Genomic DNA, 25,890 nt, shown 5'->3' with positions numbered 1-25,890 from the left:
AAAGAGATTTTGCCGCTTCCTTGCCCTGCTCTTCACATCTTCCTGTAGTGGGATGTTGTCTTTGTTGCCCCTCTGTGATTCTCAAGGTTGGACCCTGGGAAGGGAGGACAATTTAGTTGTCAAATAAAGCCATTTTCATGCCACTGCACTGATATTCTCACAAGCCCTGAGGCAGGAGGTCCAAGTGGTGTGCACAGAGTTCCATGTGAGGACTGAGGACAATGGACACTGCCTGTGGAGTCCTCAGGCTGATTTGGGATTTATATCCTCTCTAGGAGTTTTTGATCCCTGTCCTAGTCCACCTGAGAATCAATCCAGTCCTTTCCCCTGCCCTCTGCATCCCGACCTTGACACTGCCAGCAAAAGCAATCAACATATCCACTGCCCCTCATGCAGTGAAGCCATTAATCAATTACTGCTCCCAGAGTGAAGCACAGGATGTGAAGCAGGACACAGACACGAGGTGACCTGAATCTGTCCCTGCCAGTGGGACCTGCTGGCTTTCCATTGCCTCCTGGGTACAGGGAGCCTGCGTGCCCTGCCAGAGGCTGTTCCCCAGAGCCCTTGCCCCACAGAGGCTGGTCTTCTACCCACGTGGAGCTTGCCATGCGCCGAGTAGCGGTCAGTGCACCCCTGCCCCATAGAGCCCCCACTCCTATAGAGCCCGCACTCCTACAGAGCCCTCACTCCTACAGAGCCCCCACTCCTACAGAGCCCTTACTCCTACAGAGCCCTCACTCCTATAGAGCCCGCACTCCTACAGAGCCCTCACTCCTACAGAGCCCTTACTCCTACAGAGCCCTTACTCCTATAGAGCCCTCACTCCTATAGAGCCCTCATTCCTATAGAGCCCCCACTCCTATAGAGCCCCCCGCGAGGCCCCGCCCCTTCCCCTTGGCCCCGCCCCTCCGGCCGGCGGCATCAGGACCCTGGACAGCGTCGGCGGGTGCTCTCGCGAGATCTCGGCGCTGCCCATAGAGCGGGCGGCGGCGGCGCTGCAGTCTCGCGAGAGCGCGGTCGCTGCGGCAGGAGCAGCACCGGGCGGGCGGGCGGCCGCCGCCACCCGCCGGGGACCGGAGGGGCCGGGTCACGCCGCGGGGTGAGTCCCGGGGCCGTGCAGAGGGGGGAATGCCTCGGGGGGAGGGCGCTGGATGTTCCCCCCGAGCGGGATGACCGCCCTTTACACCGACGCCCCGCTCTGCACCCCTCTTGGAGGGGGATGCGCGGCGTGGGGGCTTCCACGGTGACCCCGCACACGCGTGAGTGCAGCGGGAACCGAGCGGGGGGCGGGCCGCCCTTCTCGCCGAGCCAGGCCGCGGCTGGCAGCCTGCGCCCGGCTTTGAGGTGGGGGCGCGTAGAGCACGCAGCGCTTCACGCCCGGCAATTCCCGGCGAAGCCCAGCCCTGCCTGCCCTCCCCAAACCCACGCCACGCACCAGAGGGGTTTCTCCTCCGTGCCGTCACCCGTGTGATGAGCGCTCCCATTTTTCAACCCCTCCACCATATTTCAGCCCTCCCCCCCTCAATTACATCCCCACAATTTTGCAAAAAAACAAGCCACCCGATTTATTCAAAATCTGGGTGTTTTCTCCCCGCGGCGGCGCAGGTGTCGGGCCGGGGGGGCGCGTCCGGTCGTGTGTCCCGGCTCCCGGTACACGTGGGTGGGGGCGGCCGGTGGGACGTCACCGCGCCCGAGGAGCTCGTATTTATAGCACCGGCGGGATGGAATCATCCGGGGGCTACCAGCGGATGTTGGGAGAGATGGCGAGCCGCGGTGGTTTGCTGTGCCTGGCCTGTGTCTTTGGTACTGGGGGATGCGTGGAGGGTGGGAGAAGACCCCTGGAGAGAGCCCCTAAATCTTCCGGGGAGCCCCAGGCACCAACCGCCAGGACCCCGTGTCTTGGGAAGTGTGTTGGCTTCTGCCAGCTCTGCCCGGATAGCTGAGAGAGGGCAAAACTTGCAGGCAGGTGGGGATACGCCATCTCACGCTTCTATTTAAAACCTCAGCTCTTAATTTTTACTGTAATTCGCCTTAATTTTCACTTCTGGGACAGAGCTGAATGATCTGGGATGGTCGAACTACATGAGTAATCGTTAAGCCAGCCACTCAAGTGATTCATTAGTGACAATCGCCACTGATTTATTTTTTTTTCCAGCTGATTTCCCTGCTCTGATTTCCCTGCTCCCTTTTCAGACTGGTTTTTGGCTTTGGCTTGCAGAGATGGGAGCTACAAGGCAGCTAGACAGTACCCTGTGCTGGAATTTAGCAAAAATAATAATTAAAAAAAAAATCAGTTTGGGGCCAGGTAATGAACTTGGGGGTTTCAAGCTGCCCACAGCTACCTCCTTTCCCTGCTGTCCCACCTGGCCCTCTCCTGGATGTAGGTCACTCAGGAGTGAGAGGCCCCACATCACTGGATCCTCTCATAATCTTCTGCCTTAAATGGTGTGTAAGCCTCAGCCAGAGGAGCTGAGATTTATCCCCCTGCCAACCAGGTGCCAGCCTGGATGTGTGATAGTCTAGAGTGTCACAGAAATGAAGCAAACTGTCCTGTCCTTGAGTTGTTTTGGAGCAGGGGGGAAAGTGAAGGCTCTCAGGGAGGGTCCTGACCACTTCAATCACCTCTTCTCTCATTCTCCTCCAGCTTTGCTAAAGCTCACACATTGTTCCCAAGTACTTTTCCTGAGGAGCAGAGAGGCTGAGTGTGTGCCAGCATGGCAGGTATGCGGGTGGGCTCTGAAACCCATCAGGGGCTTTACTGGCCATGTTACCCCATTAGTCCCAGTGGGGTGGTGGGTGCCCACGCTTGCAGGATCCACATGGCCAGCGAGGGCTGAATTTGATCCTTTTTGGTGGGTTGGTGGTGGTTTCCCTGGGAAATCCTTAATTTCCGTGTGAAACTCGTCAATTCTTGGGGCTAATTAGGAAGCCTCTCGGTTTTTGTTCAGCTCTGGGCTGTGCCTGACAGTGATGAAACTTTTCATTGCAGAAAAAGTGAACAACTTCCCTCCCCTGCCCAAGTTCATCCCCCTGAAGCCATGTTTCTACCAGGACTTCGATGCGGAGATCCCGCCACAGCATCGGACCATGGCCAAGCGACTTTACTACCTCTGGATGTGTGAGTCACTGGGTGGGAATGGCTTGGGTGGGATTCCTTTGCCTCTCCAAAGGCTGCTCCTCTTGGAGCCGCCAGCTGAAAGAGCAGGGCAAGGTCAGGGGAACCCCCTCCAGGCCTTGGTGCTTCCTGTTAAAATCCAGGAATGGGACATGGGCTGCAGAACCCCCCCTTGGGTCTCAGCCCTTCTGACCTCCAGGACGGAGGTTGCAGAGCTGACTCAGTGTCTGAGGGCCATCAGTGGTGATGTTGACATCTCACTGCAAGGAGGAGACAGCTCAGACTGGAGGGCTGGTGTGCCTGCTCCCCAAAATGTGGGAGCCCGAGGCTTCCCGGAGCTTGCCTGTTCCTCTTGCATGCCTGTGTGTGCCGTGCTGTGCTAACAGAGCTGTCACCAGCTTCCAGCTCTTCAAACTATCCTGGATCTCTTTTCCTCACCAACCCTGTGCAGGGAATAGAGCCAGAGGGACAGATCACATAGGTGGAAACATGTGTGCAGCTTGGGGCAAGCTGGCATCAGCATTTAATTTCTTTTTCAGAAGTTCCCTTATCAGTTTTAGAAGTTTAGTTTCCTTATGAGGTGTTTTCCCTGAACTTTGGAAGCATGAGTGCCCAGGGAGTGCCTTGTGCTTTGGAGGCAGGTTATGAAGAGCTGAGCTGGCACCAGAGAGGTCAGGGTGTTCCTGCTTTTGGCACAGCACCAGGCTGGCACCCCCAGGACTGTGTCCCATCAGGAATGTGACCCTGGGGTAACTTCATCATGTGAGGAGGGTTGGTGTAGCTTGTCTTAGTAAGGGGAGTGAAAAAAAGCTGTGCTTCCCTGGGGAAGCTGTCTCAGAGATGTTCAGTTCCCTCCTCATCCCAATCTGGGTGTTCTTCCTCTTATTGTAACAGAGCTTGGTTCTTGCTCCACAGCACAAGCACCAGCTCTTGAAGCCAGTCACTGTCCCTTGGTTTCTGCCTCCAGAGCTCCTCTCTGGGTCATTTTCTGTCCAATACCTCCTCAGATACCTAGGACAGAGCGGCAGGAAGGTCCTTTTGGTGTTCTTTAGGGCAGCCCAGGCAGCTGAGCTCCTTTCCTTGCCAGCTGCAGCTCTCAGGCAGGCGATGGTGGGAGGGTTTTCATTCTCGTCAAAATAATGAATCATTCTCCGAACTCGGAGGCGTCAGAATGCAGCTGAGCATTCTCTGCTTTGTCCTGTGTCTGCTGATCTGGGATTCATAGTCAGAGCCCTTGTGTGGCCTGACCCCAAGCACGGGTGGGTGAGGGAAAGGTGTCGCCCCCTGAACTGGTGAGGTGGGGCCAGGAGTTCAGCGATACTTGGGGAACTCCTGCACAAGCTCCTTCAGCAAAACTGTATCTGGAGTAAGCAAAAAAAAAAGCTTCATTTTGATTCCTCCAGTTTCCTTCCATTAGTGGAAACATGTTCTGGCTTTATGGCAGTGGGAGAATGTGGCTCTTCCTAATCCTCAGAGCCCTGGACCTGCTTAAGGAATTACAACTCCGAGTAATATATTGATTTTCCTCCTACTCTTCAGCTGAGGTTTGACCCTCTTTGGCTCAGCCAGCCTGGGAATGTGCTCCCAGCTTAATTTAAGGGAAATCCAGCTAGGGCAGGGCTCCGAGGCCACATCCCTGGGGTCAGGGTCTCTCATATCTCACTGCCATCCTTGTGTCCGTGCTACTCTGCTCTGTGTGTGTGTGTTTGCAGTGAACAGCATCACCTTGGCAGTGAATCTCGTGGGCTGCCTCGCGTGGCTCATTGGAGGCGGCGGAGCTGTAAATTTTGGACTGGCAATTCTCTGGCTCATTCTCTTTACACCCTGCTCCTATGTCTGCTGGTTTAGACCTATTTACAAAGCTTTCAAGTAAGTGGTCGCACCTGAGCCTGGCTTCTTTTTGCCTTGTTTTCCTTCCTAAACCATCACTGTTTAGCCTGGGGCGTTGCCTAAATTACTAGGGGAATTTCTTTTTGTCCAGCCTTTTTAGCTTTACTTTCTAACCTTCAAAACACGGGTGTTTGGGATTTCCCGAGGGCCAAACCCCCAACCATGTGATGTAAGAGCACCCTCCATGTGCCTCTGTGCAGCAGCAGGGGAGACTGGTGAGGATGCAGTTGGGGTGCAACTCTCCCTCTCTCATCCTTGAGGCTTCTTTCGTATTTTTCCACAAGTCCTCGAGGTGTTTGTATGGGTTATCTGAGCTGCTGAGGTTGATTCCCAAATCTAGAAGTCTGGGGATGTATTTATTCCCCATGTGGGGTGGTGTAAGCCCAGAGCTGTGTCCCAGCATGGATGTCATCAAGCTCAATGTGCAGAGCTGGCCGAGCCATGGAAAGGGTCTGGTGCCCCCGTGGGCTTTTCCCAGGTGCCCCTTCACCACCTTCTGCCTCTTGCAGTTTTTCCTTTGCCTTTAATTTTGCTTCTCACCACCCTCCTGCTAAATCACAGCCGGGTCTGAGACATAGGAGCATCTCCTCGAAGCACAGCAGGGATGGAGGTGCAGGGAGTGACCGAGCCCTCTCTTGCAGGACAGACAGTTCCTTCAGCTTCATGGCCTTCTTCTTCACTTTCATGGCCCAGCTGGTGATCAGCATTATCCAGGCGGTGGGAATCCCTGGATGGGGGGTCTGGTAAGGAAAATGCTTCTGTGTTGGGTGCAAGGGTGGTCACCATGGTGTTTTAACATCCCCAGTGCTTGATGTTTTAACATATTCAGTGCTTCTTGCCTTGGGGAGGATGGTCTGAGGAGCTGGGAAGGATGCTGGCAATTTGGGAAAGCTGGTTGTTTTCATCTCCTTGCAGCGGCTGGATTGCAGCGATTTCCTTCTTTGGGACCAACGTGGGGTCAGCCGTGGTGATGCTGATCCCCACCGTGCTCTTCACGGCCATGGCAGTCTTCTCCTTCATCGCTCTCACCATGGTATGGCAGAAGAAATGGGTGTGACACGTTGCTCTGGGGGGGGCCCTCGCTGCCCCCCTGGGAGCTCAGCGCCAGCTGCAGGCACTCAACCCCTCTGGATTTTCCCTCCAGGTGCACAAGTTTTATCGGGGGAGCGGCGGCAGCTTCAGCAAAGCGCAGGAGGAGTGGACCACGGGGGCATGGAAGAACCCCCACGTGCAGCAGGCGGCCCAGAACGCGGCCATGGGGGCGGCACAGGGCGCGATGATGCAGCACGAGACGCAGTACTCGGCCACCCCCAACTACACCTACTCCAACGAGATGTGAGCAGCAGGACTCTGTCCTCAGGAGGAAGAGCTGGGGCGGGGGGGGAAGAGAGGAGGAAGAAGGCTGAGCGAGTTTCTGCAGCTGTTTCAGAAAGTTGGAGTGTACCATAGTGGTGGTTCTTTTCCCGTCTTCGTAATGAGATCCTTTGGGATTTTTTTCTTTCCTTTTTTTTTTTTTTTTCCTTGTTTTGAGCTCTTATTTTCTCCTTTCTTTTTCATTCTGAAGAGGCTGTGAGTTGACCTGCAGGGCTCTTGTTGTGCGTGGTAGTCAGTGTCTGTTCACGTCTTTTTTTTCTCTGTGGAATAGTGTACAGTGGTGGGTTTTTAATTACTGTGGTGATAGGTGTAAATTAGAACCTCATCAGCCAAAAGCCCCCCCCACACCCCCAAAAAGGGAAAAACAGCAACCAGCACCCATCTTCCCTCTTGGAATAAGCCCTGAACCACAGGTTTCTGACGTGTGAGTTTTCTCTTTCAGTAGATAATGTCCAGCCACTTGCCGTTGTTTCAGCAAGGGCAAACAGTCCTGGGAATTCTCCTTTTTCTTTTTGCTTTTTAACTAGCAGGTGGCTGGTTGATTTAGCATTCAAAAAAAAAAAAAGGGGAGGGGGAATGAGAAACCCTCAATCCTGCTGTTGATATGCTGGAAGCCAAGAGATTCCTAATCTACACCCTGGCTCAGGATCTACAACTTCTCTCAGTGTGTGGTGTTGTAAGTGAGTAGTTTACACACTTTGACATGGAGGACCTGTGTGTGTATGTGTGTGTTTGTGTGTGTGAGTGTTGGGGAGCAAGGACAGGTTTTCCCTGCGGGATACAACCGTCCCATTCTGGATTCTGCATCCTGAGTCTGTTATTTTTAAAAGGCTTCTGTTTTGAAAAGCAGTTGTAAAAGCAGCAGAGCGTTCCTCAGAGGACCTACTCTTGGGCAAGGCTGCAGGTCAAATCTTGCCACCCCATATCCAAGCAGTCTCCCTGATGACAGAAATAGCCAGGCCAAGATTTGTCCCTCCTAGCTTTGGAGGCATATGCTAATTAAAGGCTCTCTAGGAAACCTCCAGGCTGGCAGGAAGGATTCCCACTTACTTGCGCTCCTAAAAAGCGTGGTGAGGTATGGCCATGTGTTTTCTTGGTGCAGAAATCCCTGCCAGCCCTGAATCCTGCCCACTTTGGGGATGGTGGGCATTAAATAATGATCCTGCACCCTAGCAAGAGGCAGCTGAGCTCAGACTAACACCTCTTGGGGAGAGTGACTAGCACACCCTGGAAAAGACTGTGAGTGGGATCATAAATGGGATGGATGCTGCAGGGCAGGAGTCAGGAAAGCTACTTCTCAGAGATGCTTTTCAACTCTAAATGCACTTTAAATATGCCAATTTTTTTTCCCAAGTCCTTGAAAAGCAGTCCAAACAGAATCCAATCCAGCCCCTTCCTTAGCTCCAGTATCTCCTGCCTTGCACAGGGAAGGAGCTTGGTGTGCCACCAGCCAGGGCTATGTGAGTCCCCAGCCCCTCACCCATCCCCTCCAGCCCCCCAGTGATGCTTGGATGTGACCCCTACCCCTGAGAATCACCCCAAAAAGGACCTTCTCTTCTCCAGCAAAGCACACCAAGACTAGTTTCCTTTTTAAGGTACCACTTCAGTCATTATGCAGTAGGCAGTCATCTCTTGACCAGACTAAAATGCAGCTATCGATAAAATGCCTGTCTGTGCGTGTGTGTGTATATATTTATGTATAAAATGTCAGGAGAAAAGTAATCCTTTGCTGAGCCTATTATGTTTAATCAGGTTTAAATATTGTGCAATCCATTTCTAGCTCGCCTAAAACTTACTCTGCCAAACCATGTGCTCTGTCATCCGTGTCTGAGAAATGATGGATTAAGTGACTTCACCTTTTGCATTGACAATAAGATGCATCAATAATAACTGTAACGAGCTGTAACTAACAGACATTGCTTCAGCACCTACCCCTCCTCTCCGGTGTGTCTCCTGAGTGTGTGAGCGCTGAAATGTGCCCCTGTGACACCAGCCGGGTTGGAAACTCTACCCTCTGTTCTCACCTTGATTATTTTTAAGATGTCCCTGCTTAAGGTGGGTCTGATGTGGTAGTGATCAAATCGGGGTGCTCCTGAAGCCCACAGGGTGGGAGAAAGGGGGTGTTCCTGCAGCTGGGCAAGAGGAAGCTCTGGATAGATCACACCTGGGGGTTTCCTGATGTCTCCCTGTTGCTTCCTGTGTCCTGCAGTAAGCAAAAGAGAGCTCTCTGCCTCTTGCCTTTCATGCTGCTTGCTTGTAGCTGATATTAGAGGGATGTCCAAATACAGCTTAAAAGCAGCAGTTATCTGGAAAGGGTTGTGGACCACACACTGCCCCAGATCTGTTGTGCTCACATAATGGTGGAATGGCTTGGGTTGGAAGGGACTCCAAAGATATCCAGCAGGGACACCTTCCACTAGTCCAGTTTGCTCCAAGCCCCATCCAACCTGGCCTTGGACACTTCCAGGGATGGGGCAGCCTCAGCTTCTCTGGCCAACCTCTGTCAGGGCCTCACCACCCTCACAGGGAAGAATTTCTTCCCAGTATCCCATCTAAACCTACTCTCTTTAATTTTGAAGGCATTCTCCCCTGTCCTGTCTGCACCTCAGGCAATAAGTGATTCTTTAACCCACGTTCCCCTGCCAGCTCCGTGTGGCTGCCCTCAGTCCTTGTAGGAAAGATTTCCCTCCTGGTCTGTTGCACTTCCATGGGCTCAGATATCACCTGGAGCTGCCACTTGAGGGGACCTCAGACCCCCTCCTCAACATGCCTTTTATGCCCCCCCCAGCAGCGAGTTTTGCTGCCCTCTGTTATTGCCAAAACCCTGCCACGAGCCAGAATCCCCCTTAAACAACTTCCTCAGCAGTCTGAAGCCACCCACGTGCCTGCCCTGGGCGAGATCCCTTGCCGTGGGCGCAACTGTGGCACCGAGGGGCACAAAGCCCTCCCGGGGGGGGCAGCGGAGCCGCCGGACCTGGGGCTGCAGTGGGGCCGTGGGGGCAGGACGGGGAGCGTGAGGGGCGGTCCGGCGGCCGCCATGACACCCGCTCCGCCCGCCGCCAACCGGCGCCATTTCCCGGCGGCCCCCGCGCGGGCCGGGCGCCCTCAGGCCGCGCTGCCGCCGCCGGCCGCGGCCCCTGCGGACGGAGCTCGGGGGTTGCCGCCCTGCCGTCGTTCCGGACCGCGCCCGTCCTGCCTTCGCCGGTATAGAAACGCTGTTTGTTATGTTCTGGAAACCCGCAGGGGGTTTCTCGGCGCTGCTCTGCGCATGCCTTTTTGCAGCATTTTGGAGCTATTTCGAGCATCACTACAGCATTAAAAAATCTGTTCAAATAACGCATGAGGCCTCTAAATTGCTTGTTTTCTAGTGGCTGTTTCCCCAGAGCTGTATTTGGGTAAGAGAAAAGCGCAACCCAGAACTGTAATATCATTATTATATATGTGTTGTGCATATTATAAATTATTATTTTATTATTATATATTATTATATATTGTATATAATAATATATATTATAATTTGTATATAATAATATATATTATATTTTGTATATAATATATATTATTACAATATTATTTATATTATATTTTTATTACATTGTGTTTTATATATTTCATGTATAATATATAATACAATTTATTATATATTATTATATATTACATATTATATATGTTTTAATATTATATATAATAATACATTATTTATTATTTTATATATTATTTATTATATTATTTATTATGTTGTATTTTTATATATAATATATTATATTATATATAATATACTTATTATTTAATTATATTATTACTATATATGTATTGTATATAATAATATATAATTTTATATATAATATTAAATATGATATATAATAATATTGTCTCTGTTATAATATACAGCTTTCATTATAATTTTTATAACTTCTACCTTTTTCCCTTTGTTTTGCAATTGTTATTTTAACAGTATTTTATGATTTTATAATTTCTAGTATTTTATAGTTATTTTACCGGTTTTATAATTGTTTCATAATTTTTATAATTTATAACGTGTTTTGAAAGGTGCCTAACTTCTTATTCTCCAGGCTTTAATTTGTGGATGCTTTGGAGAATTAATTGTCATTTAGGAATCATAAGGGAAATTTGGAAAGCATCCTAAAGATGTTTTAATTAGATAATAATTTCAATTATTTATAAATAAACAATACCTTTCTAATTTTAATTAGATATAGATGAACGTATGAAGCATGTAGTAGCATGAAAATCCCCCAGCCAATGTGCTTGCTACATTTCCTCACCTCTAATTACCCTTGCTAATCAGCATAGCTGAAACTGGGCTCTTATCCTGGTAATGCATTTTATAAACATGCAGAGAAACTTCTGGGGCTGGAGTTAAACGTGTTAATTCTGAGGAGAGCATGGAAAAAGAAGGTGGTGGTGGTGTGAGGGGGTTAGAAGGGGTGTTTGTCTGGGTGAGGGGCTCAGAATTCCACATAACTGCTGCACAACCACGAAGGATCCCAAGTTAACCTGCTCCTGGTAGTGACTGACGGGTTAGTGGGATATTGGGAAGAAGTTCTTCCCTTTGATGCTCTGGCACAGATTGGCCAGAGAAGCTGTGGCTGCCCCATCCCTGGAAGCACTCAAAGCCAGGTTGGACCGGACTTGGAGCAACCTGGAAGGTGTCCCTTCTCATGGCAGGGGGTGGACTGAATCACCTCTAATTTCCAACCCAAACCCTTCGGTGATCCTATGAAATTCCTCTCTCTGGGGAATCCAGCCCCCTCACTCCAACATCCAAGTTAGTCCCAAAAATAAGGGCAGCCTAAACATCTTCTTCTTCATCTTTGTTCCACCCAAAGTGCTTCCAAGCACAGCTTTGTCTTAATAATAACATCACTGAAACGGAACAAACTTCACTGAATATGATGATTTTTCAAGAACTGAATTTACTCTTTGCTAATTACTTGTTAATTGATGATATTTTGATATTGGAGATATTTGTATCAATTCTAATGATTTCCTCACCAGAACAGTTTGGGATTTTTACTGGTGTGGCAGCAACACAGGGAAGCCAGGAGGAGGTGGGAGACCTGAATTAAAGCTGCTAGGGAATAATTTCTAGTGCTGCTCTAAGTATTTAGGAGTACAATAAGAAATAGGATGATTATGCTTTCCTTGAGACCTCAAATCTTTAAATATTAAGACATTTCCCTGAATTTTTTATCCGCCAGGAGTACAAGGAGAAAGCAACTCAGCTAGGGGTTGTATGTCTTTGCAGCACTTGATGTGAAAGGTATTTATCCTAAATTCTGGACCATGTTCAATGCGTAAGAGCATATTTTCTTTGGTTTTAGGGCTGGGGTTAGCAGAGCACGTTTTTGGCCTCCTAGTACAGATTTTAGGGGTGTGTTAACAGTATCTGAGAGAAATTTGTAATTAAACATTAAGCTGGGTTTAAAGGTTTGCTGGTGCTTGAAAGCTTTGTGGATTAGACTCTGTTTTGAACTACTCTGAGCCCTGCAGAGTCCAGGTTTGGATCTGTGCCCTCTGGAATATGTTGGGGTTGGAGCCCTGCTGTGCTTGGAGGCACTGTTAGTCCCGTGTCTTTGTTTTTCTGTGCTTGCAGAGTTTGACTGGAGCATGGAGCCTGTCTCCCCACTGGAAGCAGGGATTCCTGCAGGAGAAAACTCACCTGTGCCACAGAAGAAATTCCGTGTCTTGGTGGGGGTGACTGGAAGTGTGGCTGCTCTGAAGCTGCCCCTGCTCGTCGTGGAATTGCTGAAAATCCCTGGGGTAAGTAAAAGCTGTTGGTGGAGCTTTGTAAAGTTGGAGTTACCCTGTTTTTGAGGAGAGATCACATGGCCCCTGCTGAAATGAAAAGTTCCTCCTTGGAGCCCTTCAGTTTATTGAAGGAGAATTCTTCCAGCTTTTAAGAACTGATTTTTTTTTCCTCCTGTCAGTTAACACTTGAATAGGTCTTGGCTTTGGATGGTTTTTTTCCTGGAATTTGCCCTTGTCAGTCAAATTGCCAGATGTGGCTGCAGACAGAGATGATGCACCTAGAACTTGAAATCTCCAGGATATTGCAGTTTTCCATCTGTGGGATATGGATTTTTGAAATATAAATGCTGCTGTCTGACCAAGAGAGGGGGAACCAGACCTTGTGAAACCAGAAATAGAAAATACACACTGCTATATGAGTCTATGCCCTTTTTTTTTTTTACTCTTAATTATCTGGAGTAACAGAAGTGCCCAGCAGAGGCCACTGGTAACTGATCAGGGAGGGAAACATGCTTTTTTCTGCTGTAGAATAAAGTTAGAGGAAACTTCTAAGAAATGGAGCAGATATTTTGGAGCAGCAAAATGAAAAAGTGGCAGAAGCAAGAGGGAGCACTTAAATCGGAGATATACTGGTTAGATTGCTTCATGAATATCCTTTAGAATGTTTGGGGATACTTTATCTTGTGAATGCATTGAGTAGAGGCAGGAGAGGTGCTGATTTATCTGGTTTATGTTGGTATCCAAGCTGGAAAGAGTACTGGAGGGGAGGCATGGGTTGCAGAGAGAAGTCTCAGTTAATTTATTGCTTGATCCGAAGTGATTAGTGAAGTCAAAGGTCTGCACCTGAAGTAAGAAGGACAAAGAAAAGCCATACCAAGAAAGGGAGTGATCAGCACAGAGCCAGAGATATGGATCTTCTAATCCTCTCTCTCTTGGATTACCTTGGCTGTTGTCTCTTTTCCCTTTTTCCTGGTGCTTGGAACATCCTTTTGTGAGGGTAACAGGCAGAATGCAAGTGATCCACCGTAGGAATGTGAGTCAAACCCCTCCTTCTCTCTGAGTGTTTGATTCTTAATTAAAAGCTGCAGGCAGCTGGACCCAAACTCTCTGTGCAGACCCAGAGGACCGTGACATCTGGTGCAGACTTCGTGGCCACTGGTTTTAGGTTTTAGTTGCAGAAATAGCAAAAGTGAAACGTCCAGGAGTTTCTAACACTAAATTTATTAATAAAAATTATTTAGTTGCTAATTTCTGCTGTGATTTCAAGGCCTGCTGAGTCAGTGTAACTTTTCCATTGAGTTTGTTAGGTCCTACACAAGGCTGTTGCATCAGTTTCTTGTTGAGTTAGGGCAGGAGCCGAAGGAAGGCCTTTGTACCAAAGGAGGTGTGGTCAAAGGCTTGAAACTGGAGTAGTTAGTTTAAATTGATGTTTTGGCTGAAACGATCTGTGGTGAATGACTTGGCAGGGTGATCTTGCTGCTCATTAAACTTTAACATCTTCTCGAGGGTGACTACAGTGCACTGCCTTTTTGTTTAACCTCTTTGGAGATCTGGGAAATTTCGATGGGGTGCAGATTATTGTCCTTGCACCTGGTGTGGTGGAGAGACAGCACAGGGTCTCATCATCTCACACACCTCATTCATAGAGTTTTTCAGTGGCAGGCACACCATGACAAAAATCATATTGGCGGGATATTGGTTAGCAATAGGCTTTTGGGAGGCCCTGGAGCCCCTTCCAGTCCCTAAAGAGAGGTGGAGAGGAACTTTGGACAAGGGCCTGGAGGGACAGAACAAGGAGGAGTGGCTTTAAGCTGAAACAGTTTATACTAACAAGTTTAGATTAGATATTAGGAACAAATTCTTCCCTGTGAGGGAGGTGAGGCCTTGGCACAGGTTATCCAGAGAAGCTGTGGATGCCCCATCCCTGGAAGTGTTCAAGGCCAAGTTGGACAGGGCTTGGAGCAACCGGGGGGATGGAACTGGATCACCTTCAAGGTCACTTCCAAACCAAACCATTCTGTGATCCTGTGATAAAGAAAGGCAAGGACAAACCTTTCTGTGGGTGAGATGTTTTGTCCTTGAAGCTACAGGATGTCAGCTGCACTTTAGGCTTAAATCACACCATGTCACTTCATTGTGCACGTGCCAGGCAGCCTCTACATTGGCTTGTGAGTGCCATTTAACAGGGGAGTTGCTCATTTGCTTGTGGTCAGGCTGTGTGTGAAGATTTTGCTGTCAAAACTGAGAAAGTTATTAAAAAATAATCACACACCCCCTTAACCTGAGCAGAAAGGGCTGTGCCAGGAGAATCCTCTAACAGAGACCAGCAGTGTTGCTTTGAACACAGGAGAGCAATTTTGCAGTGAAGTTTTATTTTGGAGATTGGGCTTAAGTGGTCTAAGCCAAAGACCTCTAACTAATCTAAGCTGTCTCCACTGAGGGAATTTGAGTGTGGCCAGACTGCCTTTATTAAGATATCCATGGGCAAACAGAGGGTGTGCCAGGTAAATAGGAAAAAAAAAAAAAAAACTATGTAGGCTAAAGTGATCTTGAGAACAGTGATCTCTTTGCAGCATAGCTGGAGGGACTTGAAGGATTTGCTGAGAACAAGGGAACCAGGAACCCACCCCAACAGAAAACCTTCATTAGGGAGAATATTTAACTCATAGAGCAGTTTTCTTGGTGGAGTGGCAGAGTCACCAGCACTCAGAGTCCTTGAACATCCCTCTGGTATGTTCTGGCTTGCAGTGGGTTGGATGCAGTGCTCAAAAGAGCTATTCTCTAATCCTGGGCTTATGCTTGGAAGAGATAATTTTTTTTTTTTTTAATGGTACCATTTCAGAGACGAGAGACACCCCTTCAAACTGCACGGTGCTCTTTAAAAATCCCCAAGTAAATATTCTCTTGCAGCCTGAGGTTAACACCTCACCCAGGCCCGTGGCGCTGCAGAGAGCGGCGTTAGCACCTTTGTGGGTGCTGCTGCTTGGCTCGGGGCAGCTTCCTGTGGGGTGAGGTTAGCATGGAAATAAATACAGTTAGTTCACGGCTGTGAATATGATCTTCACGCTCAAAAACAGTACAAACAGCTGTGATTCCAAATCAGGGTCACTCGGAAAAGAACAGACATTTAGAAGAGGCAAAGAAGCAAATACCAAAAACTGGTGTCACGTGCAGCTATATCTTCCCTTGACTTTCCCTTCAGGAAATGGGGGAAATTACCAAAGACCACAATATGCTAAGGCTGGGATTTTGCTCTGCTCCCAGCTGTTATTCTGCTCATATAGCCTGCAGGGAATCAACACTGCCCCATTCCCAGTAGAATAAATGGTGTTGGGAGCTGGGTTAATGTGGTTTTGTCACGTCAGCCACTCCTGCTGCAGAGAACTTGGAGGTTTCCAGCAGTTGGTTTCAGCAAGGGTGCACACACTGAGTGCTTAATCAGTTTTCTACCTCAAGCCACAATTTTCCAAGAGGCAGAAGCTGCTGGTGAGTTTGGTTTCTCTCCATCTCACACCACACACTGGGTTCTGTGAGCTGCTGGAAGGAGCAGGCAGTAGCTGGAAGTGGATAATACCATGGAAAAGGGATATTTTTCACTGTAATCAGTGGCCTGAGGTGCATCTTCCACATTACAAGTTTTCAGAGTATTCTTTCCTTGTGCTGGCCTGTCTGTTGACTGGTTTAAGGAATATCCTTGGAAGGAATTCCAGATGGAAGTCAGTTGCATGGGGGATCAGGGCGTGCAGAGCCACTCAGACACTGCCTCTGATTTGGGGCTGGTCCTGGTGTGTGCAGGGCACCTACGGTTCACTGCTTGTGGCAGGAGCTGTTGGCAGCATTTATCAGTGCTACAGGTCACAGGACAGGTAGAAAACAGGGGAAAAAAACCTTTTTCCACCTGTTTTCTGCAGGAAATGAGAGGTTCACCTTAGCACCTCTTAAGCATGTGTTTCAGATCTGAGGGATGGGATAGAGTTTTCCCAGTATATAACAATAACTGAAGGTTCCCCTGGCTTTGCAGGTTTATCTGAGATTTCAGAGAGAACCTTCATATCCTTTCACCCAGTCTCTCTTTGTGGAAGGCACTGGTTTACTGCACAAAAATGCTGTGCTATGAACATACCTACACAGAGGCTTTCCTCTTCCCACCACCTTGCTTTGATAGGAAGGATAGCTGGAAGACACAACTCCCACTTGCTTCTGGTAAGATCAGCAAGTCTGATTAACACTTTTAAAATGTAGCATCCCACAGTCTCTAGCTTCTTACCCACTTTTGGGGTCAGGAGGTCATGGAGCGAGAGAGGTGGGGCAGAAGGAGGCAGAGAGAGGTGCAGGACATGATCCATTCAACCAGGAAACCGTACTCTGTGTTCCAAAGCTGCTCTTTTCTGGGAAGCCTTGTGCAGCAGAGGTGGGTGCTGAGCCCCAGCATATCTCCGTGTCTCTCAGCACCTATGTTGATCACTCAGCTTTCTCTTGGCACAGAGCTTCCTCTTGGCTCCCAATGTGGGAAGAGCAGTCCTGGCAGTGCCACCTTGTCAGTTGTGGTTCAGGGAATCCACTGAGGCGAGATGCTCCCTTCCTCCCTTTGGCAGGCATGTCTGGGGATTAAAGGGCATCTTTCAGTTTCACAGGGCTTCGGTTTGCTGCTTCTTCCCTTTGAAGTTCCGTGCAGAACTGCACCTCATTGTCACCTGCACTGCCCTCTCTGCTGCCCTTGCTGTGAACATGTTTGGCAGGTGGGAACCTGTCCATTTTAGGTTGGCATGTAATGAGCCTCTGGCTTCTGTGGATGTCTGCGATGGCTTGGCCTTTCAGCTTTGAATAGGCAAGGTCCTCTGAGAATCCACACAGCTTTCAAAATTGTCCTCAAATCTAACCATTGGTCTTGTTCTTTCTGCTTAGCTCGAGGTGAAGGTGGTCACTACTGAGAGAGCAAAGCACTTCTACAACGCTCAGGAGATTCCTGTCACCCTCTATGGCGATGAAGATGAATGGCAGGTGAGTTGTTCTTGCAAATAGAAGCACTCATCTAAGTTTCTTTGCAAGAAACCACACTTAGTTCTTGTTTAATCCTGGGCTAGGACCCACTCCTTGGTCTAGTAATGTATGTTTGGAATATGGCTTTCGAAGACCATGACGTAAATGAGGAAGAAGAAAGAGGCTGCCCTGATGTACTGGAGGATTTTGTCCCACCTCAGCAGACCCACAGCAGGCAGTGCTCTCTCACCACTCTGGAATCAGCTACTCTGAGAGGAGTGTCAGGAAATGTCAAGAAAGCCACTGCAGAGCTGTGGTGAGCGTGTTTGGTGCTTGTCGTGAGTCATACTTGTCACGAAGGCAGCAGCAGCTTCTTCCCTTAGCTCAGCTGTCAGGGCTGTGAACATCTCTACACCCTGTAAAATGGCTCTTTCTCCTGACTACAGTTTTGCTGACGCACTTGGAGAGTCCTTGAGTATGGAGAGGTTCATTGTATAAGCATGAAGACTTTTTTTTCCCATACATTCTATCCCTACTTTGCAGTAGTGATCCTAGTACAAGGTGCTCTACTCTTTACCACTACTCCTGCCAATGCACTCACACGAGTATCACTTTTAAGAGGAGAGAGACATGCCAATGGCAGTGGCCAGGAAACTTTCTGGCTGGTCTAGAGATTTGTAGAGATCTGCTGGATCCCAGGGTGCTACAGCTCCAGGCAGTTATTTCTGAGGAATCCTCAGTAGGGTAATAGAAGAGGTACAGGTCAGGCTTTGAGGTCTGCTGGCACACTGGAAAGCAGGCACGGAATGCTTACAATGGGAAACAATCACAGAATGGTTTGGGTTGGAAAGGACCTCAAAACTCATCCAGTACAAGCTTCCTGCCATGGGCCAGGACACCCTCTGTTAGTCCAAGTTGCTCCAAGCCCCATCCAACATGTCCTTGGACACTTCCAGAGATGGGGCAGCTTCTCTGGGCAAGCTGTGCCAGGGCCTAATTAAAAGTGACTTGTACAGTTAGGGGTCTGTACCTCATTAAACGCCAGTGGAAAGCTTCACTTCAGTGTGAAGCTTATAAATCACATGGGTTTCCTAGGAAATGTGCCCCTGGTTTGGTCCTACCTGGCTTCAGCTGGCTGGTATGATGGAGCTCTTTTCCCTGCACAGGTGTGATATGTGTTAAGGGAACTCTTAGGAACAATTCCAAAGCTGAAGGATGCTGTGGACAGGGAAGGCTCTTTCCTGTGAGTTGAAATCTGTGGTTATCAGATGTATGAATTGTCTTTGTGGGGAAAGGACCGCCCTACATCACTGCCATCCCTTAACTGTGCTCCCTGCACACAGGAGTGTGTTTTGTGAGGTGGGATTGGTGAAGTGCCCGTTGTTCCCAGCGTTCCCTGTGAGGGTTTGGTGATCTCCATCCTGTCTCCTCCGCAGCTGTGGAAGGGTCGGTCGGACCCCGTCCTGCACATCGAGCTCCGGCGCTGGGCTGACCTGATGGTGGTGGCACCTCTGGATGCCAACACGCTGGCAAAGGTTGCCAGTGGCATCTGTGACAACCTACTGGTGAGTAACTGGGGCTCTGCCTGCCACTCCTCTCAGCTCTCAGGACTGCCTGACCTTTCCTTCATGGAAAATTGTGCTTCTGCAGCATCATGAACAGCGAGATTTGCATGTTCTGCCTCCATCTGCTTGTCTCTCTCTTCCTCAGGATGATTCCCCTGTTCTTTCTCAAACAGTGGATCTTTCCTTCCCTGACCTACATCCCTTCCCACTCCTCAGTCTCTTCTGTTATTTCCTAGTCCCCACTTTGTGCTTTTCCTGCTTTTTCTGGGGATGGTATTTATTTCTACCTCCACACTCTCTCTCTCATTCATAAACAGAAACACATACACACACACACACACAGAGTCACTTTGAGTTCCTCTCTGCATTTTTTTGATGTAATCTGGAAAGACACCTGTGAGATTAGATAAAACTCTTTACTTCCTGCTACCTCATCACCTCCTCACCTAACACAGCACAGACATTCAAACATGCTCACGTTTACTTAACTTCCAGTCTCAGCTACAGAATATTCTGCTTGTTCAGGCTTGGTTTTTTTGGTATTGAAAGTGCTCTTTAGGCTCTTCAGGCAAATCAGAAAGTGTATTAAAAGAGAGTGTGCTTCTCTGTTGGGTGCTGAGAACCTTCAGTGGGGCTGACTGTTTTGTGGCCAGGCATTAACCACACAAAAGGTCTCTCAGGAAGCAGCAGATCTCCATGACCAACAGCCTTTTGGGTAAGAAATGCATATAAATGAACAAAATCCACCTGGATTAGATTACTGGGGTTCTGAGAGAAGTCAGAAAGAGCTGTGGGAGGGACAAGCAATGTCTTGTCCTTCTGGATCCCCTCAGTACTATGGATCTGATGGTTTAGCAGAGGGAAGAGCTCAGGAAAGATATCAGGGATTCATGGCTTCACAGACTCCTGCCAGTCTTTTCAGGGAGCCTGATGAAAGGAGGAGGTAGCTCCAGGAAAGGAAAGCAAGTGCTGGAGGTGCTGGTTGGCAGTTTAGAAAAGATTACAGCAGATGTCCTTGTGGTGGGAAGGGTTCAAGTCACAGGATATAAAAAGGATAGCATGGTTCCTATAAGGATCCTGATCCAAGGAGAGCCCTGCACCAGGGACTGCTGCTCGATGGGAAGCTCATTTGTGTGACTTAAACGCTGCTAGGCCTGGGGAAACTGATGGGCATTGCATTAAGAACAAGCAGCATTTATCTTTTTAAGGAGATGAGGTGATACTGGGTTATCTGGAAGTGCTCCTGCCAGATAGTTTGTAATCTGCCAGCATCTGCTGCAGCAGCCCAGATGTGTTTGTGTCATCCTCTGCTTGTATCCCGGACACAGCAGTGCTTCCCTATGAGAAGTTATGGAACCAGCTGGTGGATAAGTTCGAAAAGACTCACTTGCCAACTGTCAGTGTTTTATCTTTACAGCTGGCTTACCTGAAGTGTTGCCCAGGGATTTCACTGTAGCTGATAAGAATTGTGGTCACCCTTCAACTTCTCTGTCTCCCACAAAGGCTGGCAGTGTGTGTGCATCCTGTTCCTGCTTGGTTTGCTCCAGGCTGGGCTGCTCGCTTGGCCCTGGGCCATAGCGGGATGGGATCTATCCTCTTTGTAGCCTCCCTCATCCTTCCTGCCTGTCAGACGTGAGCTTTGCTGGAATGTGATACAAATTAGTCTCAGCCTTGTGAGTTAGTCCACCTGCACTGACAGATAGAGGCTTTTGACCTCAAAATGACCTCCAGGCTGGGTGGGAAGGCAATTCTGTGCAGCAAAGGGATGGGAAGGAATGAGGAAATCCAACCCATTTCTTGGCTTCTCTTGTAGACTTGTGTCATCCGCGCGTGGGATCTGAGCAAACCTCTGCTCTTCTGCCCAGCCATGAACACGGCCATGTGGGAGCATCCCATCACAGCTCGGCAGGTGGAGCAGCTGAAAGGCTTTGGCTACACGGAAATCCCCTGTGTAGTAAAGAAACTCGTGTGTGGAGATGAAGGTCAGTCCTTTTCTGTGGCTTCTGATCCTTTCCCTGCCCCAGTGCTGCTCTCATCCCAAAGGGGCGTGCGTCCTTTTGTTGTGTGGCCTCTGGGATGTTGAACTGCCAGGGTTTGTACAAACAAGCTGAAGCTTTCCCCTATATTATTCTTTATTAATTTTTAAGTAGTCTTAAGGGACCACCCAAGCCAGGCTTTCAGATGAGCCTGATATTGAACAGAAATGCTCCTTCAAGAAGAGAGGAGATCAGAGAGAAGGGAAGCTCTGCCATGAATGTTATCAGCCTGGGATTTGGGTGTCCTGACTTTGCCCTCTGCTGTGACTGGGGGCTGTTTTCCTCCTGCCTCAGTCCATCAGCTCTGCCATCAGGATAAAATCTTGTCCCTGAGAGCAGACAGTGAGAAGAGCCCTTTGAAGATGTGGCTGAGGGTGTAGCTGGACACACATTTAACTTTTGTGGTGTTGTTGTTGCTTGGGTTACTTTTCAGCTTCCCAGTGGAGTTTTGATTTGGGGTTTTGATATCGGATTTATCTATGAAGTGAAAGAGGGGGTGGGGGAAGTTGTCATGGTCAGATTCAATAGATTTAGCTTGCAGTGCTAAGAAATAGTACTAAAATGGTCTCATTTGCATTTTAGGAGCTGCTTTAAATGGAGGTATTTTGACTTTTGGGAGTGGTTTTGATACAAACCATTTGGATTAATGGATTTGGGTTTTTTGTTAAAATTTTATTGGACAAATTGTCTGTAAAATGTCCCCCAATTCCAGCCATAATAGCAAAATAGCAAACATGCTATTAACTGCACAGTAGAATGCTCCTACTTTTGTGTAAAAACCCCAACTCCAGCAGGATTTTAACCACCCTTTCAGTTCAATAAACAGTCTGTACCTAAGCCAGGATGTTACAGTGTCCTTCAGGGTCAAATTCCAAGGCTGGTTTAATTTTTGAATCCTTAGGTAGCTGCAGTGCCTCTAGAGATTGTATTTTTTGATCTGAAGACTAGGAAATATTTACAATTAAGTAAGTGTAGTCAAGTAACTCAGGCATCAGTTGAAATATCCTGGATGATTGTCCTTCCGCTGGGATTTTAGACGTGATTACATCAAATTTCTTCATATCCAGCTCAGCTGTCTCTGCTGTGAGAGCAAACTCCTGAAGGAGCTTGGAGGAGAGGGATGGCACAGACAGCTGTGCTAGGAGCAGCCACCTCTGACTCAACTCCACTTGTGTTTGTGAGTCAATTCACAACAAGATCTTCCTGTTGGCAACACCAGGATTTTCCTGGCAGTTTGTAAGAAAATTATGGCAGAGCAGTAATGGATTCCATCTCTCTGAATACCCAGTACTCCACCACTGACTTTTTCACCTCTTCCCCTCTTTTTTTCAGGCCCTTCACCCCACAGCCTCTTCCACTCTCATTTTGGTTTTGTGGGTTCCATCCACACAGGGGTTTGCCTGGGTTCCACCCAAAAAGCATGTAGCAACACTCACACATCTGGTGTAGAAGAGATTCAGTTTGCACCAGTTTTGTCTGTTGACATTGTGGTTTGTTTTGCTCTAAAAGAGGTTCCTCTTCCTCAACCCATGTGGTTGGTCTCACCTGAAATGTGCTCGGATCCTCACTATCACCAAGTTTCTGCATTACAAGCTTTACCTGATTAATTTTTCTCCCTTAGTAAATGGGCGGTTTTAGACAGAAAGTTCAGGTCAGAGAGAGTTAAACTAAATTAAATTGAGTTCCTTGTTTGGATAGTTTCCATACTGACAGTATCATCATCACCCTTGGCTGGATTTCTCAAGCCGGGCACACTGGAAGATTTCTACCTGTAGGCATAAGCTGTGCTGTAAGATGGGCTGCTTAGCAAGATTTTGCTTTGCTAAACCTAGAAATCCAGATGTGAATTGCCAGAGATGTTGGAGAAGTGGGTGGTGGAGGAAGAAGGCAGGCCTTGGAAGTGTTCTGGAAGGGTGTAGCTCTGCCAAACCGTGCAGAGACAGTCAGGGAATGTCTCTTGTTCAGCAGCACCTTTCAGATGCAGCTTCTCAAGGTTAGGAGAGCAGAAGGGCCCAAATCTGCATGCAGCTCATCCACAGGATGCTCCAGACCTTCTGGGATTTACAGGTCTGAAAAAGAGGAAAAGAAAACCTCCCAGAACTAATTTCTGCTGAGCAATAAGGCTTGTATTTTAAATAATGAGAGCTATTAGCCAGCAGGACAAAAACTCAGTAGAGACTCCTTTTCAGTCTTCCAGAGGAGACAAATGCCTATGGGAAAAGCATCTTTCCTCAGCTCCAAGCAAATAACAGAAGTGAATGGCCTGAGTTCCCACTGCTGAGTTCAGCACATGAGGTTGGACAAGATGATTTAATCATCTCTGGGCTTAAAATTCTGAACCTGAGTTGAAAAAGTATTTCAGAGGGAAGCAGCAGCACAGAGTAGATTAGATGTTCATCTGGCAACTAACTAGTCTGAAAGGAAAAGCTTTCCTTTTTGTTCTGTCCAGCACCTAGCCTTCTCCAAGAGTTACTCCCAAGATTCAGGCTGGTGGGAATCTAGGACTGCTTTCTGTACTGTGGGTCTCACTGCAGAGTCATGGGAACACCAAGTCTTTTGTATAGGCAAAGATCATTTTAAAAACATACTGAAATCACACAGTGTTTATGCTGGAGAAAAGAGGTGAAATTGGGAATTTTGGTCCACACACACTTTTTTGGGACAGTTTTGCACATGTGCCCCCACCCTGGATTTCACACTGTGGTTTTGCTCTTACCCTGCAGGCCGAGGTGCCATGGCAGAAGTGTGGACCATCCTGGAGAGAGTTAAAAGGATCCTTGAAGAACTGGATGTGCCAAGGCAGAGCTGATGTTTTGGCATGTAGATGGTGTTTTTGTGCCTTTCTGATGGTTTAGAGATAAACCCAGCAGGAAGCCAAGCTGCCTGTGGGTGCCCCTGGTATGCATACCTATAGCTGCTCTTCAACAGAAGGAGCCAACCGTTGTCTTGCAGCTGGTGCCAAACAGTTGGTACATCACTGCAGACTTTTGAAAACCAAAGCCAAGAATGTGCTGCCTTAGGGTGAGAAACTCTGTACTATCTTGCAGACATTCCTGAGGCTGCTCAGCACCCAGTACTTCACAGCGTGCTCTGTTCCCAGGAGGCTGCAGAAGGTTTTCCAGCTCCAGTCGTTTCCCCAAGGACTTCCAGAGAGGAGGATGCTGTGCAAACTCTGGGGATGGGGATAACACCAGCTCCTTCCAGCATGTGTGTTTTGGACCATCCCTGCTCTCCAAAGCTCGGTGTGTAGCTGTGCTGACTGCATGTTCCCAGCAGGAGTCACTGTCCAAAAAGCATTTTCCCTCTGGGAACTTAATAAAAAAGAGTTTTCAATCCTGCCTCTGATGAATTGCCTCCTGTAACTGCTCTGGAAGGTGTTCACACCTAACATCTTTGCTAAGTTGTTGTGTCTGCTTGTGTTTTTTTTATCAGATGTGGAGAAAAATTGACTGAAAGGAGCTCTCTAACCCCCAAATTAGCCTTTGCCCTTTTGTAACTGTTGCCTGTTCCAAAATTCCACCTGCCCATCCGGGTTCTCCAGTTAGGAAATTAAGAGGCCAGGGTGCATGTTTCCCAAAGGAATGAAGTGACACTTCACCTATGATGATCCTTTTCTGTTTGAAAGTTAACTGACAGGCATGAATAAATTGGGAAATCCTGTGCCCTCGTGGGCCAGACCAGGGCTCCCTCAGTCCACTCCAGCCTTTCCTTGGGAATGTGATCTTGCTCACGGGGGAATGGAAGCAAACTGGGGTTGTGAAACATGCTGCTGTAGCAGAGCACTGCTGACCAACAGAGTTTTTTAACTAAACCCAGACAAGTTTAAGGCCTTTGGTACAGCACGTGCATCTTGCCTGTGGGGGAACCTCCAGCCTGCTGCACACGAGGGAGGAAGTTAACAGGTTAGGTTTGCTTGCCTTATCAATCCCACACAAGTAAAAACCTCTGAACTTTCCCTGTTTTGACTCTTCCACTGACAGAGATCCAGGGAGTCAAAGCTTTTGAGAAGGATCCTGGTGTGAGCAGAGCATGTGGCTACTGCGGTTGTGAACTTTGCATTTTGCCAGGATTTATGGTGTGGCCTCCTGCATCATTTGGTCGTGTTCTTACATGATGAAGCTCTCAGCCTCTCAGAGGATCTTACTTTAAGCTTATTGAAGGCAGTAATAGAGATGCTGTTGGGTTTCCATGAGTTTTGATGGTGAATGTTGTTTCTACTTAAAGGGAAATGTGTATTCTGGCAGTGACAATTGCCACTTGCCCTGGGGCTCTGCCATGGACATCTCCTGTGGTCAGAGTTGCTTACCTTCCTTCTGGTGCCTGACTTGGCAGCCCAGAAAATCCAACAGTGAGAGTCCTCATACCAGGACAAAACACCATGTCCCTGGTAAGAGCCTTCATCTCTCCCAAGCCTGGTTTGCTGGCTTAAGCTGCTCCATAAAGCTGACAAACGAACCTCTGCCTAATTGCTGTTATTTTGAATTGGAAGCAAATCATGATAGCATTCCAGGCTGGGATAAACCTGTGCCCAAACCACCTTTTCTTCAGGGTAGGTAGAAGAAACAGTTAAGTTGAGTTCCATTTGGGAGGCAGGAGCAGCTTCCAGCCTGGCACAGGCACTCCCCACCCACTGCTGGGGAGGTGCTGGCAGCCTGCAGGCAGGAGCTGCTCCCTGTGGAAAAGGAGGAGTAGAAGCTGGAGGAAGCCCTGTGTGCTGTCAGATGAGGCTTTAGGAGGGGGCTTTGGGACAGTGCTTTTCTAGAATGAGGCTTGGGACAATGAGTGAAGGACCTGATTCCAAACCAGGGCTTTGTGCTGGCTCAGGCAATAGGTACGGAGTCTCCTTAACCACTGAACTCACCAAGAGTTGTCCAGGGATGGATCCCTCAGGGCATTCAGGCTTCCAACTCCATCCCTCAGAGCTATGTGTGTGTCTTAACTTCACAGGGGAGGCCCAAGACACTCCCCATGAGCTTTTTCTTTCAGCTCTTATTTTTAAGCTGCACACTGATTTTTTTGTTTCACTTTCCCATAAAAACTCTCGGATGACTGAGGCAGCATCCCCAGGAATCCTGCTGTGTTGCAATTTCATTCATCCTGCTTAAAACTGTTTCTCTCAGCACGGCTTGGGAGTGATAGAGAGTCAAAGCTCAGTTAA

The 25,890-nt window shown here is 48.4% G+C and overlaps 2 protein-coding genes across 7 annotated transcripts; both read left to right on the top strand.

The window, feature by feature from the left end:
- Positions 1–969: 969 nt before the first annotated feature.
- Positions 970–8,310, top strand: SCAMP5 (secretory carrier membrane protein 5). The gene is made up of 7 exons (XM_064668493.1): positions 970–1,099; positions 2,645–2,721; positions 2,990–3,118; positions 4,828–4,984; positions 5,647–5,748; positions 5,921–6,038; positions 6,150–8,310. Exons 2-7 carry the CDS (start codon positions 2,715–2,717, stop codon positions 6,342–6,344), a joined length of 708 nt encoding a protein of 235 aa, XP_064524563.1. The 5' UTR covers positions 970–1,099; positions 2,645–2,714; the 3' UTR covers positions 6,345–8,310.
- A 114-nt stretch (positions 8,311–8,424) lies between these two features.
- Positions 8,425–24,070, top strand: PPCDC (phosphopantothenoylcysteine decarboxylase). 6 transcript variants are annotated; one of them, XM_064668494.1, is made up of 7 exons: positions 9,460–9,774; positions 11,602–11,663; positions 11,997–12,163; positions 17,057–17,152; positions 18,568–18,696; positions 20,510–20,678; positions 23,456–24,070. In XM_064668494.1, exons 3-7 carry the CDS (start codon positions 12,011–12,013, stop codon positions 23,539–23,541), a joined length of 633 nt encoding a protein of 210 aa, XP_064524564.1. In that variant the 5' UTR covers positions 9,460–9,774; positions 11,602–11,663; positions 11,997–12,010; the 3' UTR covers positions 23,542–24,070. The 6 variants fall into 6 exon arrangements, with proteins under 6 accessions (XP_064524568.1, XP_064524564.1, XP_064524565.1 ...); XM_064668496.1 differs by having other exon boundaries at positions 9,462–9,583; XM_064668498.1 differs by lacking the exons at positions 18,568–18,696; positions 20,510–20,678; positions 23,456–24,070 and adding exons at positions 17,236–17,447; positions 18,475–18,561 and having other exon boundaries at positions 8,425–9,774.
- Positions 24,071–25,890: the final 1,820 nt, after the last annotated feature.

Source organism: Pseudopipra pipra, chromosome 12 (assembly GCF_036250125.1).
Source record: "Pseudopipra pipra isolate bDixPip1 chromosome 12, bDixPip1.hap1, whole genome shotgun sequence".
Classification (NCBI taxonomy): domain Eukaryota; kingdom Metazoa; phylum Chordata; class Aves; order Passeriformes; family Pipridae; genus Pseudopipra; species Pseudopipra pipra.
Note: the sequence above shows the minus strand (reverse complement) of the source record. Positions and strands in the feature narration are given on the sequence as shown.

What these genes read in the sequence shown, in the direction of transcription:
- SCAMP5 (XM_064668493.1), top strand. An exon ending in CCTATTTACAAAGCTTTCAA is followed by an intron (nt 4,985 to 5,646) that starts GTAAGTGGTCGC and finishes CCTCTCTTGCAG; the next exon opens with GACAGACAGTTCCTTCAGCT. An exon ending in ATCCCTGGATGGGGGGTCTG is followed by an intron (nt 5,749 to 5,920) that starts GTAAGGAAAATG and finishes ATCTCCTTGCAG; the next exon opens with CGGCTGGATTGCAGCGATTT.
- PPCDC (XM_064668495.1), top strand. Translation starts at nt 12,011, where the DNA reads ATGGAGCCTGTCTCCCCACTGGAAGCAGGGATTCCTGCAGGAGAAAAC. An exon ending in GCGATGAAGATGAATGGCAG is followed by an intron (nt 17,153 to 18,567) that starts GTGAGTTGTTCT and finishes TCTCCTCCGCAG; the next exon opens with CTGTGGAAGGGTCGGTCGGA. An exon ending in GCATCTGTGACAACCTACTG is followed by an intron (nt 18,697 to 20,509) that starts GTGAGTAACTGG and finishes CTTCTCTTGTAG; the next exon opens with ACTTGTGTCATCCGCGCGTG.